Source organism: Dendrobates tinctorius, unplaced genomic scaffold (genome assembly GCF_039654945.1).
Source record: "Dendrobates tinctorius isolate UK_male_01 unplaced genomic scaffold, ASM3965494v1 ptg000017l, whole genome shotgun sequence".
Taxonomy (NCBI): domain Eukaryota; kingdom Metazoa; phylum Chordata; class Amphibia; order Anura; family Dendrobatidae; genus Dendrobates; species Dendrobates tinctorius.
Genome location: NW_027361685.1, coordinates 15224871 through 15250282, shown reverse-complemented (window position 1 = coordinate 15250282; position 25412 = coordinate 15224871). Strand labels below are relative to the sequence as shown.

General features: G+C 42.7%; 1 protein-coding gene across 1 annotated transcript; it reads left to right on the top strand.

Annotated features, from left to right (window-relative positions):
* Nucleotides 1-1224: 1224 nt before the first annotated feature.
* On the top strand, nucleotides 1225-13399 carry LOC141082307 (uncharacterized). Its single transcript, XM_073566256.1, has 3 exons — nucleotides 1225-1245; nucleotides 1356-1454; nucleotides 12177-13399. Exon 3 carries the CDS (start codon nucleotides 12326-12328, stop codon nucleotides 13025-13027), a length of 702 nt encoding a protein of 233 aa, XP_073422357.1. The 5' UTR covers nucleotides 1225-1245; nucleotides 1356-1454; nucleotides 12177-12325; the 3' UTR covers nucleotides 13028-13399.
* The last annotated feature ends 12013 nt before the right edge of the window (nucleotides 13400-25412 follow it).

Here is a 25412-nt window from a genome sequence, read left to right as displayed (position 1 = left end):
CCGCTGTGACTATTGTCCTTGATGGCACTGTTGGGTTTCGGGCTAGATATATTCTAGCAGGAAACCCAACAGTGTCATCTGGCTCAACAGTGACTGCTTTGGGTATTGTATTGCTGTATTTTGCCGCTGTGACTATTGTCCTTGATGGCACTGTTGGGTTTCGGGCTAGATATATTCTAGCAGGAAACCCAACAGTGTCATCTGGCTCAACAGTGACTGCTTTGGGTATTGTATTGCTGTATTGTGCCGCTATGACTATTGTCCTTGATGGCACTGTTGGGTTTTGGGCTAGATATATTCTAGCAGGAAACCCAACAGTGTCATCTGGCTCAACAGTGACTGCTTTGGGTATTGTATTGCTGTATTTTGCCGCTGTGACTATTGTCCTTGATGGCACTGTTGGGTTTCGGGCTAGATATATTCTAGCAGGAAACCCAACAGTGTCATCTGGCTCAACAGTGACTGCTTTGGGTATTGTATTGCTGTATTTTGCCGCTGTGACTATTGTCCTTGATGGCACTGTTGGGTTTCGGGCTAGATATATTCTAGCAGGAAACCCAACAGTGTCATCTGGCTCAACAGTGACTGCTTTGGGTATTGTATTGCTGTATTTTGCCGCTGTGACTATTGTCCTTGATGGCACTGTTGGGTTTCGGGCTAGATATATTCTAGCAGGAAACCCAACAGTGTCATCTGGCTCAACAGTGACTGCTTTGGGTATTGTATTGCTGTATTGTGCCGCTATGACTATTGTCCTTGATGGCACTGTTGGGTTTTGGGCTAGATATATTCTAGCAGGAAACCCAACAGTGTCATCTGGCTCAACAGTGACTGCTTTGGGTATTGTATTGCTGTATTTTGCCGCTGTGACTATTGTTCTTGATGGCACTGTTGGGTTTCGGGCTAGATATATTCTAGCAGGAAACCCAACAGTGTCATCTGGCTCAACAGTGACTGCTTTGGGTATTGTATTGCTGTATTGTGCCACTGTGACTATTGTCCTTGATGGCACTGTTGGGTTTAGTGATAGCATATGTCGTGCATGAAACACAATTGTTCATGTTGTTGGTTTGTTTTTCCAACAGTGGACAAAGTCCGAACACGTTGGCGCTCGATCAAGGACCGCTTCAACAGTGATGTTCGTGCTGAGGGCCAGGTTCGCAGTGGATCTGCGTCAAGGACAAGAACAAGATACCATCACTATCACGCGTTGCAGTTCCTAAGTCCGGTCCTTGCCACCAGATCGTAAGTATTATAATTTTTGGGTTTTTATTTATATTAATCTGTGTTTTTCTAATCCACAGCTGATGCTTCTTGTAAAGGCATGATAGTAATGATTTTCCTTTCTTCCACAGCACCTGGAGCAGCACCCTGCAACCTGGCCCTGGAGCGGTCCTTCATCGGACGTCCTCTGACCTGTCCCAGCCATCCGACAGCCAGGAAGCACCTTGCAGGTCAGCCACACAGACAGCTAGTGACCAGGAAGCTGGTCCATCAGGTGTTCCCCTGTCCCAGGTCTCTGCCACTGGTTATGCAGGCACTACCTGCCAGCGGCAGAGGGCCTTGGACAGGAATGTCTTGCCTGAGTTTATGCACTTGAGCGAGGCCTTTAATGCCAGCCTCAAGTCGCTGTCCGACAGATAGGAAAGCGGTTTTTCACTCATGGAACGTGGTTTTAACCACATGCAACACCGCTTCCTTTCTGTCGAACAGCGCCTTGACCGTCTGGAGGCCGACCTCAACAGACCAGCGCACCATTTTTTTAGTAAGATTGAAAAGGGCATGGCGGAACACCTTAGTCCTGAGCAACAGCTGATTGTGCTGCAGGCCTGCAACAATGCTTTCTTGCAGGCTATGCAGCATAATCGGTATGGGCAGCAGTCAGTGGTGTCATTTCCACCTGTGCCACCATTGACTCGCTTCACCTCACTACCGACTTGTGCTGCATACCACTGCACGGACACCTCTATTCAAAGCCAGGACACCCACCGTTACACCACCACAAGTCTGAGTGCAGCTGGTCACTTCACCAACACCACCATGGCAAGCGCTGCTCCTGTCTGGAGCACCACCGCCACCCCCATGCATGCTTGGAGCACAGCCACCACTACGCAAATGTGGAACAGCCCTGCCACAAACACTACAACATGTAGTAGCCCTGCCACCACCACTCCGCAAACCTGGACCATCACTGCCGCCACCAGTCCTCCTGCAAGGACGAGCACTGCCACTGCCACCACAGAGCATCAGCAGCTGCAGCAGCAGCCACAGCAGCAGCAGCCACAGCAGCAGATGGGGGACCCACATTCGTTATTTGCTCTAAGTTCAATGCGCCAACAATCAAGGCGGGCATTGGGCCCAAATAGGTCCAGGCAGAAAAGTTTGTGTAAACAAGCACTTCGGACCAATGTACCTGAACCTCTATCATCTCCTCAACCTTTTCTACTTCAAGTCCCATAACTGGACTCCCTTCCCCCACAAGTTTTGTTGCCCCTTCCCCTAGAACACCTTCTTCAACTGTAAGTTCTGCATCTTCCCTGCATACCCCCAACTTGCAACCATCTACCCCCAAACGCAGAAAAAAAATAAAGTTTTGTTTAATTTTTCTGTTTCAAAATAAATTAAAATTTCTGGTTCACCATAAGTTTGATTAATGTTTTTGGCGCCGCTCACACACACTGCACCGTACACACAATGCGACTTTAACTTTGCAAGGTGTCATAAAAAATGTTTGGAGGATTGGCTGTTTTTACCATCCTCATTTCACTTACTGTGATTCTAGGCAAGGGGGATTATTGATATACCTTGTAATTAACAACATACTCTTGTGTGTTGAATCCACTCATGGGTAAAATACACATCATATGTTAAATACCAAGGCCTAGTATAGTCATACCAAGGCCTAGTATAATTGTTAAATACCAAGGCCTAGTATTATAACTAGAGTTTTAACGACTAGGATCTGGTTTTCGGGCCAAAAAAAGGCAAGTTTATTGCGAAACATTACCACAATGGGAAATAAAAGTTGGAATTGAGCTGATTACATTCATCCACTCAATGCAGACTTTTATTCCCCATTGACTTGCATTCGGGTTAGGTTTTGAACAAATCCTTTTTTAACACTAGTTGTACAAGTTTCATTTGAAAAAAATTTGGTTTCCTGAAACCCGTTCCTACCAAAGTCGCTCAAATGTCATAATCATAACTATTTATCTATCAATCATGGCCTGGTTATATTGATCAATCATGGCCTGGTTAATACACATATCATATTTAACCTGCAGCTTTGCTTACGTACCAATATATTTCACGCAGACTAGCGATGCTGCATTTTAACTCATATGTGTATTTACCTGCCCAGGTGTGAGAACATCATGAATTCACAGGTATACATGGGAATTTTTTTATTTTATTGGAGTGTAAAAAGCATAGTGCACTCGGTACTGGTAGCAAATCAGGTTTTTTATTAACATTAACAAACAAAAACATTTACACCATTTCATCTTGCCAGTGCACCCGTCCTACATCAGAGACAAAGTAGACCGCAAATTGGTCCCTCATTTGGCCAACTTCAACGGATGACCTGAGAGTGTGCTGAGTGAATTCAGGCAATGGGTTAGGAGCATCATCATGGAGTTCAAAGGTCGGGTGCTCTTTAGCTATCACAAAATTATGTAGAACCACACAGGCCTTCACCACCTCATCGACTGTTTCAAGTTTAAGATTAATGGCTGTGCCGAGAATTCGCCATCTTGAGACAAGAATCCCAAAAGCACACTCGACAGTTCTTCTGGCCCTGGTCAGCCTGTAATTAAATATTTTTTTGGTGTGGTCCAAGTCCCGGCTGGAGTAGGGTTTCAATAGGTTTGCGCACATTTGAAAAGCCTCATCCCCAACCATTACAAAGGGCAGTGGCGGAGCTTCGGTGTGAGGAAGAGGCCGTGGCATAGGGAAATTAAATTGTTTGCCATACAACCTCCGGCCCATGTCTGAGTTTTTAAAAGCCTGTGAGTCATTACCATGGCCAAATGCTCCAATGTCCACTGCTACAAACATACATCCGGCATCCGGATGTCTTCCAGGTGCAAAAATTAAAGATGTGTCTGACAGGATATCAGGACTCTTCAGACCTACAGATGACTACCCATTCCTGCTACTACATGTGGGGACAAATGACACGGCAAGAAATGACCTGGAAACCATCTGCAGAGACTTTGAAGACTTAGGCAAGAAAGTGAAAGAACTGGGAACGCAGGTGGTCTTCTCTTCCATCCTCCCAGTGGATGGCCATGGAACAAGGAGGTGGAATAAGATTCTGCAGGTGAATAACTGGCTACGTCGATGGTGCCATCAGCAACGATTTGAATTTATGGATCACGGAGTGAATTACCTTTACGATGGACTACTTGCTAGAGATGGGGTGCACCTTACGAAGACTGGAAAACATGTATTTGGAAGTCGCCTTGCTACACTTGTAAGGAGAGCTTTAAACTAGAACAACATGGGAAGGGAAGCAAAAGACCAGAAAAAGCCATACACCTGACAAATGCTATTGAGAACTCTGCTATTAGAAGTGGAAAGGAAGAACAAAGACGAAAGAATCTAATTAATAAAAATATTGGAGAAAGAGAAACCAATCAAAAACCCTGTCTTATGAGGAAAGGTTGCAGGATTTGGGAATGTTTAGTTTGCAAAAGAGAAGACTGAGAGGAGACTTAATAGCTGTCTACAAATATCTAAAGGGCTGTCACATTGTAGAAGGATCAACTTTATTCTCATTTGCACAAGGAAAGACTAGAAGCAATGGGATGAAGCTGAATGGGAGGAGACACAGATTAGATATTAGAAAAAACTTTTTGACAGTTAGAGTGATCAATGAGTGGAACAGGCTGCCACGAGAAGTGGTGAGTTCTCCTTCAATGGAAGTCTTCAAACAGAGGCTGGACAGACATCTAACTGGGATGATTTAGCGAATCCTGCTTTGAGCAGGGGGTTGGACCAGATGGCCCAGGAGGTCCCTTCCAACTCTACGATTCTATGATTCTATGATTCTATGATTCAATCACAAACTATAATGTTTCTATACTAATGCACATAGCATGGGCAACAAACAAGGAGAATTGGAACTACTAACACAGGAAAAGAAATATGATGTCATTGGAATCACTGAAACTTGGTGGGACAATACACATGATTGGAATACAAGACTAGAAGGATACAACTTATTTGCAAGAAACAGACTTGATAAACGAGGAGGAGGTGTTGCATTGTATGTTAGAAACGCATATATCTGCACAGAGATTGAAGCTTCAGAGGGAAGAATACAAGGATAGAACAATGGAAAGGACACCATTGTAGGCATTTACTACAGGCCGCCTGTGCAAGCTGAAGATATGGATGAACTCTTTATGCATCAAATGGCCAAGTTCTCCAAAAAATATGACGTAGTTGTCATGGGAGATTTCAACTATCCAGACATTTGTTGGGAATCTCTCTCAGGCAAAACTAACAGGTCAAGGAAATTCTTATCCTCTCTTGCTGACAACTTTATCTTCCAAAAGGTAGGGGAGAAAACAAGGGGAACTGCTACCTTGGATCTAATCCTTATAAACAGGGAGGAAATGGTTGAGGAGGTAAAAGTGGCTGGGACCCTAGGAGGTAGTGACCATGCTATTTTAGAATTTTGGATAACTAGAGGAGGAAGACCTGTGAAGACTCAGACGTCAAGGTTAGATTTCAGAAAGGCAGATTTTAAGGGATTCAGAAAGAGAATTGGAGGGATCCAATGGCTGGATATCCTTAAAGACAAAAATGTCCAGGAAGGATGGGAAATTGTTATGATTGAGTCACCGAGGAGGAAAAAACAAAACACAAGCTCAGCCCAGAAAATCAGAGAGGTTGGAAACTAGCGGATTGCAGACCCCTAATCCTATCACACAACTAGCAGTAGCCGTGGAGCGTTCCCACGGTGATCCTAGACACCTCGTCACAGCCGGAGATCTAAATAAGCCTAAAGAGAGAAAAGGGAAAAACTGACTGCCCCAGAGCAGACCCCAAAGCAATAGGCAGCCCCCAACATATAATGATGGTGAAATGAGATGAAAACTCTAACACAGATAGAAAGATAGGTTGAGCAAACGATGGGGCCCAAGCTAACTAAAAAGGTCAGGACAGAAAAGCTGCTGTCTGCAATCCGAGAAAGCCCTGCTAAAAATATTACCAACACAACTAATAAGCAAAAAGGATCCTGAAGTCACTAGACTTCAAACCCTATATCAGCACTCAGAATATTCTGAAAGCAGAGCAAAAGAGAACACTGATCAAGGAATAAGAATACAGCACATCCCCAGCCGGGGATGGCTGAACTCAAAAAACAAGGTAAACAAAACCAAAACTAATAAGTTCAATAGCAGAGCAAAAACTTATCTTTGAGAAGCAGAAATCAGACTGGTCTCCAAGAATCCAGCAGAGATATCACCAGCCACTCAGAAGGGCGTCGGCTGCCTTATATCTAATCTGAAGTTCCTGTTATCCAGTCACAATCCACCTGATCAGGTGTTTGATTTCTTTCATCCAAATCAGCCTCACTACATTCCTTCACCAGAAGAGGGTGATCCTCGGACACAAACGGTGAATGTACAGATAAGCTCAATACAGAAAATCTTGAAAAATGAAATTCTCAAAGCACAATTGTTAACAATTCCGAAAAGACGGAAGAATAGGAAGCATTTAAGGAAACCAGGATGGATGAACACAGAACTTAAGCACATGCTAAAAAGGAAGAAAAAAATGTTTATAAAATGGAAAGAGGGAGGCATATCTAAAGAAGAATATAATGCTGCCTGCAGAACCTGCAGGGCACAAATCAGATTATCTAAAGCTGAAAATGAATTGAGGCTTGCAAGAGATGTCAAAAGCAATAATAAAGGATTTTGGGGATATGTCAAAAGGAACAGAAAAGTCAAAGATGCTATAGGATTTTTACAGGATGAAAATGATGAAATGGTAAGACAGGATGTTGAGAAGGCCGAAATTTTAAATTCCTATTTTGCATCTGTTTTTTCTCAGAAAGGAAATGTAACATCAACTGTTCTTCACTGTCCTATTAAGGGAATAGAAGAATCCAGGATATCTATAAACAGAAAGAAAGTGAGGAAACACTTAGCTAACCTATATGAATTCAAGTCTCCAGGTCCAGATGAATTACACCCCAGAGTACTGAAGGAGATAGCAGAAGAAATTTTTGAACCCCTCTCCATAATCTTTGAAAATTCTTGGAGAACAGGAGAAGTCCCAGAAGACTGGAGAAGAGCAAATGTTGTTCCTATCTTCAAAAAGGGGAAGAAGGTGGACCCAGACAACTATAGGCCGGTGAGTCTGACTTCTATACCAGGAAAGATGTTTGAACAAATTATTAAACAACATGTATGTCAGTACCTGGATAAGAATGAAGTGATTAAACAGAGTCAGCATGGGTTTGTAACTAATAATAAGTCATGTCAGACTAACTTAATTTCCTTCTATAACGGAATCACTGATTGGATGGATCAAGGAAATGCTGTAGATATATTATATCTTGACTTCAGCAAAGCATTTGACAAAGTATCTCACACAATCCTTATTGAAAAAATGACTAAGTATGGAATGGACAATGCAACTGTTAGGTGGATTCATAACTGGCTTAGTGATCGGACCAAAAGAGTGGTCGTAAATGGCTGCACATCCAGTTGGACGAAGGTCTCAAGTGGGGTACCACAGGGCTCTGTCCTGGGCCCTGTATTGTTCAACATCTTTATCAATGATTTAGATGAAGGAATTGAGGGTAAACTGATTAGATTTGCTGATGACAAAAAGCTAGGAGGGATAGCTAATACTAGAGAAGAGAGAGAGGATTCAAAAAGATATAAATAAACTGGAGAAGTGGGCAGCAACTAACAGAATGGTTTTTAATAGGTTAAAATGCAAAGTACTACATCTGGGCAATAAAAATGAAAAAAGCATATACAGAATGGGAGGAATAGGGCTAAGCAACAGCACATGTGAAAAAGACTTGGGTATACTAATAGATCACAAACTGAATATGAGTCAACAGTGTGATGCAGCAGCAAAAAAGGCAAATACAATTCTAGGATGTATTAACAGAAGCATACAGTCTAGATCACGTGAAATCATTATTTCCCTCTACTCCTCTTTGGTCAGACCTCATCTGGAATATTGTGTCCAGTTTTGGGCACCACATTTTAAAAAAGACATCAAGAAACTGGAGCAAGTTCAGAAAAGAGCGACCAGAATGGTGACCGGTTTGCAAACCCTGTCTTATGAGGAAAGATTGCAGGATTTGGGAATGTTTAGTTTGCAAAAGAGAAAACTGAGAGGAGACTTAATAGCAGTCTACAAATATCTAAAGGGCTGTCACATTGTAGAAGGATCAACTTTATTCTCATTTGCACAAGGAAAGACTAGAAGCAATGGGATGAAACTGAATGGGAGGAGACACAGATTAGATATTAGAAAAAACTTTTTGACAGTTAGAGTGATCAATGAGTGGAACAAGCTGCCACGAGAAGTGGTGACTTCTCCTTCAATGGAAGTCTTCAAACAGAGGCTGGACAGACATCTGACTGGGATGATTTAGCGAATCCTGCTTTGAGCAAGGGGTTGGACCAAATGGCCCAGGAGGTCCCTTCCAACTCTACGATTCTATGATTCTATGATTCCGAAATGGCCATGAGTACTATTGAAAAGTACTTTTTGTAATTATAGTACTCAGATCCAGTCCTTTTGGGCTTGATTATCCGGATGTGTTTACCATCAACAGCTCCCAAACAGTTGGGGAAATTGCAGCCTGTCCAGAATTTGTCAGCAATTTCCATCCACTTTTCAGTGGTGGGCAGGGGCATAAATTCTGGACAAAGAACATTCCAGAGAGCCCGGCAGGTGTCCGCAACAATTCCAGACAAGGTAGAGATTCCAATACGGTACTGGAAGTGGAGTGAAGATAGGGTTTCTCCAGTCGCCAGGAATCTGCAAAACAGAGAAAGAATTAAAATTAATATTTCTGTATATGGTTTTGTAAAACTATAAAATAAAATATTAGTACATTCACGAAAAATAATTAGCCAAGATTTTGAATAGTACATGTAAAAAAAAAAACTATCAGACCCAACCACTTGGTTTTTAAAAATATTACGTACCGTAATGTCACCAGTAGCCGTTCCTCAGGAGGAATCGCACGACGGAACTGTGTGTCCTGTCTCCGTATGGATTCTTGGACACGACCAAGCAAATCCCTGAAGCTTTCTTGGGACATCCGGATATAATCTGTTAATTTCTCCGGGTTTGCCTGTAGCTCACTGTAGAGGGTGTGGTATGCGCCATGGCTCTCCCGGAGTTCAACAATCGGATGTATCCACATACGCCACCGCTGCCGTCTTCACTGCCTCTCTCTCTTCCTTTGTTCATGGCAAGCAACTGCATACGCCTGAGCCATCGCGATGTCCAAATCCAAGTTGAAGTGAAAACTCTTCCAGCGCAGATCCATGTTGACACGAGAAAAATCAAGCAATTGTGAAGAATACTGTAGACAGAGTCTATATATTACCACACCGCCACTGACGTCCCATTGGTCGGGTGTGTTGGCAGATTGTTTTTTTTTTTTTTTTTGGGTGTGGACAAACAATCTTGAAAAAACGCATATGCACTAAAAACGCACTAAAAACGCATACAAACGCTGCGTTTTTTCCTGCATGCGCTTAAAAATGCTTGAAAAAAATGCAGCGTTTGTATGCGTTTGTATGCGTTTTTTCCATGCGTTTTTATGCGCAAAAAACGCGCAGCAAGAAAACTCAAGTGTGAAAGTAGCCTGACAGAATAGTCAAAATCCCCATAAAGTGATTCCATTTTATAAATGAATTCACTGAGGGTTATAATCTATATACATGTGGTCAAAATTGTTGTTACCCCTCATTTAATGACAGAAAAACCCACAATGGTCACAGAAATGACTTGAATCTGACAAAAGTAATAATAAATAAAAAATCTATGAAAATGAACAAATGAAAGTCAGACATTGCTTTTCCACTATGCTTCTACAGATTTAAAAAAAAAAAAAAAATACATGAAATGGGCCTGGACAGAAATGATGGAACCCCTGAAAATAATGTCACAAAAGGGACATGTTACATCATGGTGTGTCCACTAATTAGCATCACAGGTGTCTACAATCCTGGAATCAGTGAATGGCCTGTATAGAGGGCTACAGATACTCACTGTGCTGTTTGGTGACATGGGGTGTATCACACTCAACATGGACCAGAGGAAGCGAAGGAAAGAGATGTCTCAGATTAGAAAAAAAATTATAGACAAACATGTTACAGGTAAAAGTTAAAAGACCATCTCTAAGCAGCTAATGTTCTTGTGAGTACAGTTGCACATATTATTCAGGAATGTAAGCTCCACGGGACTGTAGCCAACATCCCTGGACGTGACCGCAAGAGGAAAATTGATGACAAATCAAAGAGACGGATAATATGAATGGTAACAAAAGAACCCAGAAAAACTCCTAAACATATTAAAGGTGCACTTCAAGCTCAATGAACATCAATTTCACATTGCACCATCCATCAGTATATGAGCCAAAGTGGACTTCATGGGAGACGACCAAGGAGGACACCATTGTTGAAAATAATCATAAAAAAGCCAGACTGGAATTTGTCAAACTACATGTTGACAAGCCACAACGCTTCTGGGAGAATGTCCTATGGACAGATGAGACAAAAATTGAACTTTTTGGCAAAGCACATCAGCTCTATGTCCTCAGACAGAAAAATGAAGCATATCACGAAAAGAAGACTGTCCCTACTGTGAAACATGGAGGAGGCTCTGTTATGCTCTGGGGCTGCTTTGCTGCATCTGGCACAGGGTTTCTAGAATGTGTGCAGGGAACAATGAAATCTCAAGACTGTCAAGGGATTCTAGAGAGAAATGTGCTGCTCAGTGTCAGAAAGCTTGGTCTCAGTCGCAGGTCATGGGTCTTGCTACAAGATAACAACACAAAACAGACAGCTAAAAACATGCAAGAATGGCTAAGAGGAAAACAATGGACTATTCTGAAGTGGTCTTCTATGAGCCCTGACCTAAATCCTATTGAGCATCTTTGGAAAGAGTTGAAACATGCCGTCTGGAAAATGCAACCTTCAAACATGAGACAGTTGCTCTTGAGGAGTGGGCCAAAATACCTGTCGAGAGGTGCAGAAGTCTCCTTGGCAGTTACAGAAATCGTTTGATTGCAGTGATTGCCTCAAAAGGTTGTGCAAAAAAATATTTTAGTTAAGGGAACCATCATTTCTGTCCAGGCCTATTTCATGAGTTTTATTTTTTTAAATTCTGAGGAAGCATGGCTGAAAAGCAATGTCTGACTTTCATTTGTTAATTTTGATAGATTTTTTATTTATTATTACTTTTGTCAGATTCAAGTTATTTCTGTGACCATTGTGGGTTTTTCTGTCATCAAGCGAGAAGTACCAACAACTTTGACCACGTGTGTAGGAGGAGTGAATATTTTGACTCCACAGCCACTTTCCAGAAATTAACACGCAGTGGATGTTGGAGAGTGAAAATCACACATTTGCCATTTTCTTACCCAGCACATAGTGCCCAGATTGTGCTCCAGGAGACACACACCGCAAATTAAGCAGATTCTTCTCACTATAATATTACTAAATACAGGGATCCTAAATGTTGTTTGCGCACACTGCAAGACTCCGAAGTGAGAGCGGATTTTGCTGGATTGGTTTATGGAAACCTTGTTGCTTTTCAACAGCCTTTGAGCCACTAATAGTGTGGGAACCTCTGTTTTTCCATTGACAGATGATGGACCTGAGTGGGGACTTGTTTTTTGTGAGATGAGAATTGGTATTATTTTCGCCCACATAACATTGATTGGTTTCTTTTTATTCAATATTTGGGAGGCAGAATGAACAAACAGTTGAACACCGCACACTACTGGTTCATCCAACAAGGTTTTCTATTAGACTGTGAACTGTCATGGTCTTGATAAAAATAAATAAAGTTTTTTACATAACTTGCCATTTTTATGGACAGTGTAAGCAGAAATGTTCAAAAATATAAAACTGGGATATTTTATTAAAAATAATAATTGTATTTTATCTTAGCAGATGACTGTACCAGGAGATCAGAGGGACAGCTGACATCTTCAATTTTTAAATCTGATGATCTTGAGATCCTACAAGATACAACTGAAGTGATTGATATTACTCCAGATATACCATCATCCATTCACAGCAAAGATCTGTTATCTGATCCTATGAAACAGGTCCCATCTTCAGATTCATTACCGACTACTAAAGAAAATCAAAGTCACAAAAGAGGCAATAAAAAACAAACTGCTCCTACAGGAAAGAAGTCATTTTCATATTCAGACTGTGGGAAATATTTTACATGGAAATCACATTTTGTTAACCACATGAGAATTCACACAGGGGAGAAGCCTTTTTCCTGTTCAAAATGTGAGAAATGTTTTGCACGTAAATCACATTTTGTTACTCACCATAGAACACACACAGGGGAGAAGCCTTTTTCCTGTTCAGAATGTGGGAAATGTTTTAACCAGAAATCACATTTTGTTAATCACCAGAGAACTCACACAGGGGAGAAGCCTTTTTCCTGTTCAGAATGTGGGAAATGTTTTAGCAATAAATCAGATTGTGTTAATCACCATAGAACTCACACAGTGGAGAAGCCTTATTCTTGTTCAGAATGTGGGAAATGTTTTGCACGTAAATCACATTTTGTTACTCACCAAAGAACTCACACAGGGGAGAAGCCTTTTTCCTGTTCAGAATGTGGGAAATGTTTTAACAATAAATCAAATTGTGTTAAGCACCAGAGAATCCACACAGCAGAGAAGCCATATTCATGTTCAGAATGTGGGAAATGTTTTAAATGGAAAATAAGTCTTGATAGCCATCAAAGAACCCACACAGGGGAGAAGCCTTTTTCCTGTTAATGTGGGAAATGTTTTAACCAGAAAGTGCTTCTTGTTAGACATCAGAGCAGTCACACAGAGAAGCTTTTTTCATTTTCTTAATGTGGAAAATGTTTTACTTGGAAATCAGTTGTTAATAAACATCAGAGACTTCACATGGGGAGAAGCCTTTTTTATGTTCATAGTGTTGGAATAATTTTAACCAAAACTGAATCTTCTTAAATGGGTTGTCTCTTGTCATTCCTCATGTTTGCTGACAAAAGGATAAAACTAAACTTTATTCCAAATGTAAAACTATACCCATAATTCACCCCCTGAAGGTTAGTCAGTAGGTGACTAATAGAAAAAACATGTACCCCACAGTTCAGTATATAGGGTGAGGTGACGTATACACACTCACTCTCCAAGCCTCTCATTTCTACGGGTTTCATCGTCCTCACCAAAGGTGACTCATCAGGAGACTATTTAATATTGACCTACATTCAAGCGAGACTAGACAAAAAAAACTAAAATCATGTATCATGTTATCCGAAACAGTCAGAAAACTAGACCCATATTGGCAGATCCCAGACCTCAAACTATATACTGTGTAAGTTTATAAGCTCCTCCAGTGTCAGGAATAGATAGAATGTGACAATACAGTATAATTCTTGTGTTTTTCTCCTATAGGGACTGCCCTAGTTTGGTAATGTAACTGCTGTTAATTAGTAGTGCAGACAAATTGTCCTAGACTAAACTCAGTCTTCAGACGGCCCAATATGGACCACTCAGGGAAAACTTACCTGCTCCAAAGATCATTAGCAGCTTCTAACTAATGGCCATGCTGCGGTCTGTCAGGGAATGAGTGCAATATCGTTATACAGACTAGGGATATGTGCAATCATAATGTCTGGGAGATCTGTGCCATTATTTAGTATGAATATGGAAATTATCTCTGAAAGGTAAGTGTTCCCTGAGTGGTATATACTGTATTGTCACATACTATCTATTCCTGACACTGGAGGGGCTTATAAACTTACACAGTATATAGTCTGAGGTCGCCCAATATGGGGCTAGTTTTCTGACTGTTTTGGTTAACATGATACATGATTTCAGGGTTTTCTTCGTCTAGTCTCGCTTGAATATAGTTCAATATTAAATAGTCTCCTGATGAATGAATGAATCCAATGAATATTCATTTCTCTTAAGTAGCGGCACGCGTGACCGCCGGCGGCAGCAGCAGGAAGCCAGTGGCTGACACTGCGCGCTACTGAAGAGCAATGAATAATCACCGCTATCTCCAATGAACAGTCCCGGTAAGTACTCCGGCAGCTGTGCTCTGCTTATGAGCAACGCATGACGTCCCTGCCATGTGCTGCTTACAAGCATGAGGCTGTGTGCCCAAGTTGCATTTTTTAAGCGTTTCTGCCTCGGCGGAAAAACTTAAAAAACGCTATAAAAACGCATTCCCATGCAATCCTATGGGAATCACCAATTGCTGTGCCCATGCCGCATATTTTTTCTCTACGGAATCACATCGCGGTAAAATCCGCAGCATGTCCATTAATTTTGTGGAATCGCGGCAATTGCGCCACCATAGGATTGCACTGAAACGCTCACTTTACGCATGTGGCTATGCCCACCATGCGTAAAGTGAGCGCTTCATGTGCGGATGGTACCCAGGGTCTGGAGGAAAGGAGACTCTCCTCCATGCCCTGGGTACCATATTCCTGTGAAAAATAGAAGTAAAATAAAAAATCGGGATATACTTACCCTCTGTCAGCCCCCGGAGTCCTCCCGGCCCTCAGCGGCGTGCCAGCAAGTTCCGTTCCCAGGGATGCATTGCACAAATGACCTTTGCAACATCACGGTGACATGACCGCTACGTCATCAGACATCATTCGCGCAATGCATCCCTGGGAACGGAAGTTGCTAGCAGCATCACTAAGGACCGAGAGGACTACGGGGGCCGACAGAGGGTAAGTATATCTCTATTTTTTTAAAATTATTTTTAACATTCTGATGGGGCTATGCATACCGGGATGGGGCCAATCATACTAGAATAGGGATGGGGCCCTGCAAACCAGGACAGGATGGGGGCCCTGCATACCAGGATAAGGATGGGGCTCTGCATACCAGGATGGGGGTGGGGGCCAATTATACGAGGATAGGGATGGAGCCATGCATACTCATTCCTGCCAGGATAGTGATGAGGGATCCATGTATAAAAGAGTAGGGATGAGGGGGCCATGTGTCTCCAGATGGGGGTGAGGGGACCATATATCATAATCCGCTGGCGTGCTGGCTCCGCTTCAGTGGTGTTGAGACTCACTGTTCCGGGGCTTATGTGAGGTTGTCACATCACATGAGCCCTGCAGCCAATCAGAGGCAGCTTCACTGTTCCTTCCTTCGGACATATTGAACATGAACAGGAAGCCAGGGCTGCGGCTGCTCTCTGACGGCCTCATGATGCTTGATTTTTCCAAAGGTGGGGACAGTGACGTCAGCGCTGTTTGGGCACAGGGCTCACATGACGTAAAAGCCTCAAAAGAGCCCCAAGAATTCAAGTGCCGACATCACTGAAACGGTGCCAGCATGGGAGGTTTGTGTAAGTATTTTTATTTTTAACAGGATCAAACATCAAAAATCCCACACAGGGAAAAGTCATTATTAAACTTCGAGTGTGAGAAATGAATTACAGGAAATTCATATTTTGTTGACCTTCAAAAATAACTCAGATGGGGAGAACCTATATATATTTTTCACAGATTGTACAAAAACATGATGCACACGGCGTGCGTCCAAGGATGGAATATTATATGGGAGTTTTATAGAATTATGCATTGTGTTATGGAGCCAGTTTGTTGACCTCTGAAGCAGAGGGAAAAACTATGCAAATAGGTTTTTTTTAACTTCTTTATTAGATGATTTGACATATTAATATGCAATCAAACATACACAGAAACCATACATTCTATGCATATATCCTGACAATACAATTTTGCTCTCATCCACTTTCAATTTAACCTTTTGAAGGTTACAACAATACTTCATTCGAACCTTATACAGAACTAAAGATGAAACTATAAACAAATATTATGACCTCAAGATCCCCAAGTTACCAGCTACCTCCTCAAGCTTGTGCCATATTGTACCTTTACATGCCGCCATTAATTGCCTGATCTCTGCTTGTGGATAGCTACATTCAATAAAAGTCCTCCATTTTTGAAAACTGTTCCATTATTCTTTTCTTTTTGGGATTCTGTACCTATTTTGTCCATGAACATTAGGGATTTTACAGTATCTATCAGTTCTGGAACACTCGGTGGTTTCTGAGGGATGTTATTCTGGATTATCTCAATGAGAATAACTGTGTAACGCCATATCAGCATGGGGTTTTGAGGAATCGCTCATGTCAAACCAATCTAATCAGTTTTTATGAAGAGGTAAGCTATAGACTGGACCAAGGTGAGTCATTGAATGTGGCGTATCTTGATTTTTTCAAAGCGTTTGATCCTGTGCCACACAAGAGGTTGGTACACAGAATGAGAATGCCGGGTCAGGGGGAAAATGTGTGTAAATGGGTAAGTAACTGGCTGAGTGATAGAAAGCAGAGGGTGGTTATAAATGGTATATTCTCTAACTGGGTCGCTGTGACCAGTGCGGTACCGCAGGGGTCGGTGTGGGACCTATTCTCTTCAACATATTTATTAACGATCTGGTAGAAGGTTTACACAGTAAAATATCAATATTTGCAGATGATGCAAAACTATGTAAAGCAGTCAATACAAGAGAAGATAGTATTCTGCTACAGATGGATCTGGATAAGTCGGAAACTTGGACCGAAAGGTGGCAGATGCAGTTTAGCAATGATAAATGTAAGGTTATACACATGGGAAGAAGGAATCAATTTCACCATTACACACTGAACGGTAAACCACTGGGTAAATCTGACATGGAGAAGGACTTGGGGATCCTAGTTAATGATAAATTTACCTGGAGCAGCCAGTGCCAGGCAGCGGCTGCCAAGGCAAACAGGATCATGGGGTGCATTAAAAGAGGTCTGGATACACATGATGAGAGCATTATACTGCCTCTGTACAAATCTCTGGTTAGACCGCACATGGAGTACTGTGTACAGTTTTGGGCACCGGTGCTCATGAAGGATATAATGGAACTAGAGCAGGTACAAAGGAGGGCAACAAAATTAATAAAGGGGATGGGGTAACTACAATACCCTGAGAGATTAGCAAAATTAGGATTATTTAGTCTAGAAAAAAGACGACTGAGGGGCGATCTAATAACCATGTATAAGTATATAAGGGGACAATACAAATATCTCTCCGAGGATCTGTTTATACCAAGGAAGGTGACGGTCACAAGGGGCATTCTCTGCATCTGGAGGAGAGAAAAGGTTTTTCCACCAACATAGAAGAGGATTCTTTACTGTTAGGGCAGTGAGAATCTCGAATTCCCTGCCTGAGGAGGTGGTGATGGCAAACTCAGTCGAAGGGTTCAAGAGAGACCTGGATGTCTTCCTGGAGCATAACAATATTGTATCTTACAGTTATTAGGTTCTGTAGAAGGACGTAGATCTGGGGATTTATTCTGACAGAATTTTATAGGCTGAACTGGATGGACTAATGCCTTTTTCTGGCCTTACTAACTATATTACTATGTTACTATGTTCTCCACCCAGAGTCTCAAGATACATTTCTTAGCTGCCAGCAGAGCAATATGTACGGCATCGGAAGCAGAACAATATGTACGGCATCGGGAGCAGAACAATGTGTACGGCATCGGGAGCAGAACAATATGTACGGCATCGGGAGCAGAACAATATGAACGGCATCGGGAGCAGAACAATATGTGCGGCATCGGGAGCAGAACAATATGTACGGCATCGGGAGCAGAACAATATGTACGGCATCGGGAGCAGAGCAATATGTACGGCATCGGGAGCAGAACAATATGTGCGGCATCGGAAGCAGAACAATATGTACGGCATCGGGAGCAGAACAATATGTACGGCATCGGGAGCAGAACAATATGTACGGCATCGGGAGCAGAACAATATGTGCGGCATCGGGAGCAGAACGATATGTACGGCATCGGGAGAGGAACGATATGTACGGCATCGGGAACAGAACAATATGTACGGCATCGGGAGCAGAACAATATGTACGGCATCGGGAGCAGAACAATATGTACGGCATCGGGAGCAGAACAATATGTACGGCATCGGGAGCAGAACAATATGTACGGCATCGGGAGCAGAACAATATGTACGGCATCGGGAGCAGAACAATATGTACGGCATCGGGAGCAAAACAATATGTACGGCATCGGGAGCAGAACAATATGTACGGCATCGGGAGCAGAACAATATGTACGGCATCGGAAGCAGAACAATATGTACGGCATCGGGAGCAGAACAATATGTACGGCATCGGGAGCAGAACAATATGTACGGCATCGGGAGCAGAACAATATGTACGGCATCGGGAGCAGAACAATATGTACGGCATCGGAAGCAGAACAATATGTACGGCATCGGGAGCAGAACAATATGTACGGCATCGGGAGCAGAACAATATGTACGGCATCGGGAGCAGAACAATATGTTCGGCATCGGGAGCAGAACAATATGTGCGGCATCGGGAGCAGAACAATATGTACGGCATCGGGAGGAGAACAATATGTACGGCATCGGGAGCAGAACAATATGTACGGCATCGGGAGCAGAACAATATGTATGGCATCGGGAGCAGAACAATATGTGCGGCATCGGGAGCAGAACAATATGTACGGCATCGGAAGCAGAACAATATGTACGGCATCGGGAGCAGAACAATATGTACGGCATCGGGAGCAGAACAATATGTACGGCATCGGGAGCAGAACAATATGTACAGCATCGGGAGCAGAACAATATGTACGGCATCGGGAGCAGAACAATATGTACGGCATCGGAAGCAGAACAATATGTGCGGCATCGGGAGCAGAACAATATGTACGGCATCGGGAGCAGAACAATATGTACGGCATCGGGAGCAGAACAATATGTACGGCATCGGAAGCAGAACAATATGTACGGCATCGGGAGCAGAACAATATGTACGGCATCGGGAGCAGAACAATATGTTCGGCATCGGGAGCAGAACAATATGTACGGCATCGGGAGCAGAACAATATGTACGGCATCGGGAGCAGAACAATATGTACGGCATCGGGAGCAGAACAATATGTACGGCATCGGGAGCAGAACAATATGTACGGCATCGGGAGCAGAACAATATGTGCGGCATCGGGAGCAGAATAATATGTACGGCATCGGGAGCAGAACAATATGTGCGGCATCGGGAGCAGAACAATATGTACGGCATCGGGAGCAGAACAATATGTACGGCATCGGGAGCAGAACAATATGTACGGCATCGGGAGCAGAACAATATGTACGGCATCGGGAGCAGAACAATATGTGCGGCATCGGGAGCAGAACAATATGTACGGCATCGGGAGCAGAACAATATGTACGGCATCGGGAGCAGAACAATATGTACGGCATCGGGAGCAGAACAATATGTACGGCATCGGGAGCAGAACAATATGTACGGCATCGGGAGCAGAACAATATGTACGGCATCGGGAGCAGAACAATATGTACGGCATCGGGAGCAGAACAATATGTGCGGCATCGGGAGCAGAACAATATGTACGGCATCGGAAGCAGAACAATATGTACGGCATCGGGAGCAGAACAATATGTACGGCATCGGGAGCAGAACAATATGTACGGCATCGGGAGCAGAATAATATGTACGGCATCGGGAGCAGAACAATATGTACGGCATCGGGAGCACTGTATATGTTATTATTTGATTCACCTATCAGGCTAATGAAATGAATATCACATGCCTGTACATTTTTGGGTATCCCACCCTTCCAGATTCTCTGCGTGAATTTAATTACCTCGGCCCAGAATCTTTGAATAATTGGACATTTCCTCAAACCATGTAATAAATTGGCCCTGTGTAGACTACATTTTGGCAACTAGTAAGATAGTGAGCAGGTGCACAATTGTAGGTAAGATTAACCCTAGAACGCATAACCATAGAAATCTACACTTTCACATATCTGGGGCCTTTTAGGCCTGTGTGCAAATAACATGGAATAACTCAAATAAAAATATTTTTCAAAGTTTATTTGAAAATTGCAAAGTAAGGATGCATTCCCACTAGCGCTGGGGTCCGCCAGGAGGGGATCCGTAATGGATCTGACCTCCTGGTGACCCCAGCTAAAGCTGGCGGAATCCTGGCATTCCAGAAGCCTTAACTGGAGTTACCAGAAGGTCAGATCCATTACGGATCCCCTCCTGGCAGACCCCAGCGCCAGTGGGAATGCAGCCTAAATTGTGAATATTTCAAAACATTATAATTATGCGCAAAAAATAACAAAAAAGTAAGTACACGGGCTTAAAACACCCAATATATGCATTCTATATAATTCTTTATAATAACAATTTTTTTGGTCTAAATGTTTTTTATATAAAAGTTGTAGTACAAATGGTGCAGGAATATTTCTGTTCAAACTTTCCTTTTCAACTTTACTGATGACCCCAACAATTTTCACATGTTATCTGTTCGGAAGAATGTTCCTTGCAGACATTTTGTCCACAAGTAGTACAGACACGCTCTTATTTCCTTTCCTTCTTTGCTGGACAAATATAACAACGCTTTCTTTTTTTTTCTCTTGACTCTGGATGTTCCTGAAAATGTATACCACATCGGATCATAGCTTCCGTAGATTGCCTTGGCAAGCATTTCGTGTTGCTTCGCTCCATCATGGTAGGCATTAAAAGTTCATAGCAAAGTTCCGTCAATAATAGACGTCTCTTATCCTTCCTGTTGGCATGGAATTCTAGATGAGTTTCACTATAAACAATATAGGTGTTGAGGGCTGACACACCAAGCATAATGTAAAAAATGACTACAGGCCAACATTTTGTCTGCCTCTTGCACGAAAACTCTCCAATCATTTCGTCCTTCTTGTCGTTGTAGTCCAACTTTGGTGCATTCTGACCTGTGTCTTAAGTCTCTGTCTCAGTTTGTAACACTGTGTGAAGATGTCTTTTTAACACTGTTTTGTACCAGTAAAGCAAGATTTATACCTAGTTCTTGTTATATTTATGGATTTTTTGCTCCATTTTTTCTTGTGTGTTTTAGTTATTTGGGAGCTCCATAGGGAATTATTCCCCATTTATATCCTGGGGTCACACCAGTATTTATTGCCATAGAGAATATATATTCTGTACTTGGGATCAAGTTATTTATTTTCCCCTAAAGGCAAGAAGTTGCACTGTCACTAGAATGGTAAGGCTTTGTACAGTTCTTGATAAAAAGATTTCAGATGTAGCTAATAGGGGCTAATTTATCTGTTTCCAACCTCACAGGACGAGTTCTCTTATCAACAAAATGAAGGCTTCTCCGAATATTCTCAAATCTATGGACTGACATTGTAGCTTTATAGTGGGGATCTGAAAAAGGGTTCAGGAATAATTCTCTGATTGGAAGGAACATTGTACGGTTTTGTACACCCTGCCAGAAGAGTAAGGGCAACATAAGCATACAGTTCCTCTTTTGTTATATTTTTCCATGTTTTTTTTCTTCCTGAAGCGATACGTTTTCCTTCAAAGTTAGTACACAAAACTACCTCATCTACAATATCATCTGAAAAAAATGTACAGAAAACATCTCTTTTGGGCAAGAATTGTGGAATTCCTACAGCTCCTTGAGCAACTCTTACAATATTATGTGATGGGTTGCCTCCAAGAACCCCCGCAGTACTGTTCCAAAAAACATTAGTTTGGGATGTTCTATTTATACGTTCTGCTGGATCCACTACTTCTTCATCATCTGTAGAATCACTGGACGATGAAGTAGAGACATTATCTGGTGGCATGTACTCTTCATCAGACAAAGAAAGTTCACTGTTTTCATCACTTTCAAAAATGATTGCTTCAATTTCTTGGTCAGTCAAACCCCTGGATGTAGACTGCGCCATTGTAACATTAGATGTCAGTAAACTAAAATGAAAAAAAATAATGATTACAATTTACAATTAGGGTTGTACACTCTTTGTTAGCGTGTGTGCTAAGGGTAAAGTGCAGACCCCTCCTCTCACCTTCAGCAGGTCACCACTTTCTTTTAGGTGCAGTAGAAGCCTCTGGATTTTTGTATCTCAGAAAGTTTCTTTTTCCTGAAACAAGAAAGCTGACGCCTTCCTCCAAAGTCTCTTCAGCAAGTAGCACACAATGAACAGGATGTTGTCTGTCCTCCTGCTCCTGTGTGTTCAGGACCTGTGATGACATCGGGGACACATGACTTTGTGAGGGAGCCTCCTTCCCAAGATCACATGACCATGTAGTCAGGCAGAATACACACTCTTCACAGCAACAGCAGAGTCATAAAGACTGAGCTATAAAAAAATACAAAGTTGTCAGGAACACCGCACTGAACTTGCTCACGAGCCAGTGCGTATGTCCTGAGTAAAGCAAACAGTGCTCAAAGATACCTGTGGAGCAGGCAGCAGTCAAGTAGATGTGTACTTCATAGCCGCAGGACCTGAAGCACGTGACTGCTAGGGGCGTGGCCTAAACTCCACAGAGCTAGGAGCTGCAAGATAACCCCTAGCAGGGTAACTGCGAGACAAAGTTACCAGGGGGCATAGACAGGGAGAATAGTCAAGACTAGAGTTGAGCGAAATGGGTTGAAAAATTTAAAAAGTCGCCGACTTTTGGCAAAGTTGTGTTACATGAAACGAAACCCGACCCTAGGATGAGGTCGGCCACGAGGTCGGCGACTTAAGGGCCAAAGTCGCGTTTCAAAAGTTTGTTTTGCGCTCTTTTTCAGCCAATCAGGATCCACGGACACTGTGGGCAACGTGATGACATAGGCAGGGGTCACCACCATCTTTCAGAAGGGCATGCAAGTGATTGGCTTGCTTTGGTGGGTGTTACAGGGGGTATAAAAGGGCGTGCACGCCGACCGCCATGTTACTCATGCTGATCTCAGAATAGGGAGAGCTGCTGATGATGATTTTGTAGGCAGAGCGTTAGGCAGGGAAGAAGACACCAAAAACTGCTTCTGCTGCTAGCGATTTTGCCTGTACAACACACCAGTCACTGTGTGTGCAGTGCAAGTGGAGGCTATATTTTGCTGGATCAGCGGTGTTGGTTGTTAGGCTGCCTTCTAAGGCTTCCTGACAGCTGCATTGCTGTTTACCCACTGCTCTGCAATCTGCTTTTTTAAAAGCAATCCCAATTTTTTTTTTGTCCTGGTGAGGTACTGAGCGTGCATTTTTTCACACCATACAGTGGTGTACACTCCTCACACAGTACCATGTAACAGCTGTTATCACAGCCACAGTGAAGCTATCTGTGTGTCACTCTGTAAGGATAAGTCGAGGACATGTTCCGTTCTTACAGACCTGCACCTTCTAGTTTTGTCGAGCTTTCAAACAGTTAAATATATTTGCTGTTTGATCACATTCAAAACTATAGAGAGACAGCGTGTGTCAGTCCGTATACTTAAAAAACACGGAGCTTGACAATTTTATGTACACCGGACAGCCGTGTACATGCACGCTCCTCTCTCAGTACCGTGTAACGGCTGTTATCACGGCCACAGTGAAGCTATCTGTGTGTCGCTCTGTAAGGATAAGTCGAGGACATGTTCCATTCTTACAGACCTGCACCTTCTAGTTTTGTCTAGTTTTCAAGCAGAAAATTTATTTGCTGTTTGATCACATTCAAAACTATAGAGAGACAGCGTGTGTCAGTCCGTATGCTTAAAAAACACGGAGCTTGACAATTTTACGTACACCGGACAGCCGTGTACGTGCACGCTCCTCTCTCAGTACCGTGTAACGGCTGTTATCACGGCCACAGTGAAGCTATCTGTGTGTCGCTCTGTAAGGATAAGTCGAGGACTTGTTCCGTTCTTACAGACCTACACTCTAGGGAGATTCCTATTCTGCCCAATTCTATATACACCTTGTAGTTTCTCATACACTAGCCAATTTCTGCCTGTGACATAGCGCTGTGATATTCACTGGGCCTCACACAATCCAAAAGTGTCCAGTGTCCACAAGTGTGTGCTGAAATTCAAAATCTCCGTTATCCTCTAGTCACATTTTTCACACCTGCGACATCAAGCCTGTGACATAGCGCTGTGATATTCAGTGGGCCTCACACAATCCAAAAGTGTCCAGTGTCCACAAGTGTGTGCAGAAATTCAAAATCTCCGTTATCCTCTAGTCACATTTTTCACACCTGCGACATCGAGCCTGTGACATAGCGCTGTGATATTCAGTGGGCCTCACACAATCCAAAAGTGTCCAGTGTCCACAAGTGTGTGCAGAAATTCAAAATCTCCGTTATCCTCTAGTGACATTTTTCACACCTGCGACATCGAGCCTGTGACATAGCGCTGTGATATTCAGTGGGCCTCACACAATCCAAAAGTGTCCAGTGTCCACAAGTGTGTGCAGAAATTCAAAATCTCCGTTATCCTCTAGTGACATTTTTCACACCTGCGACATCGAGCCTGTGACATAGCGATGTGATATTCAGTGGGCCTCACACAATCCAAAAGTGTCCAGTGTCCACAAGTGTGTGCAGAAATTCAAAATCTCCGTTATCCTCTAGTGACATTTTTCACACCTGCAACATCGAGCCTGTGACATAGCGCTGTGATATTCAGTGGGCCTCACACAATCCACAATCTAAAAGTGTCCAGTGTCCACAAGTGTGTGCAGAAATTCAAAATCTCCGTTATCCTCTAGTGACATTTTTCACACCTGCGACATCGAGCCTGTGACATAGCGCTGTGATATTCAGTGGGCCTCACACAATCCAAAAGTGTCCAGTGTCCACAAGAGTGTGCAGAAATTCAAAATCTCCGTTATCCTCTAGTGACATTTTTCACACCTGCAACATCGAGCCTGTGACATAGCGCTGTGATATTCAGTGGGCCTCACACAATCCACAATCTAAAAGTGTCCAGTGTCCACAAGTGTGTGCAGAAATTCAAAATCTCTGTTATCCTCTAGTGACATTTTTCACACCTGCGACATCGAGCCTGTGACATAGCGCTGTGATATTCAGTGGGCCTCACACAATCCAAAAGTGCCCAGTGTCCACAAGTAACATAGTAACATAGTTATTAAGGTTGAAGGGAGACTTTAAGTCCATCTAGTTCAACCCATATCCTATCCTAACTTGCCCTAACATGTTGTGTGAAGAAATTCAAAATCTCCCCTGTCCTATAGACACCTTGTACCTTGTTTTACATTACTATATAGTTTGTTGGATTTTATCTACATTTCTACCAAAAATGGGGAAGGCTGGTGGAAGAGGCCGTGGAAT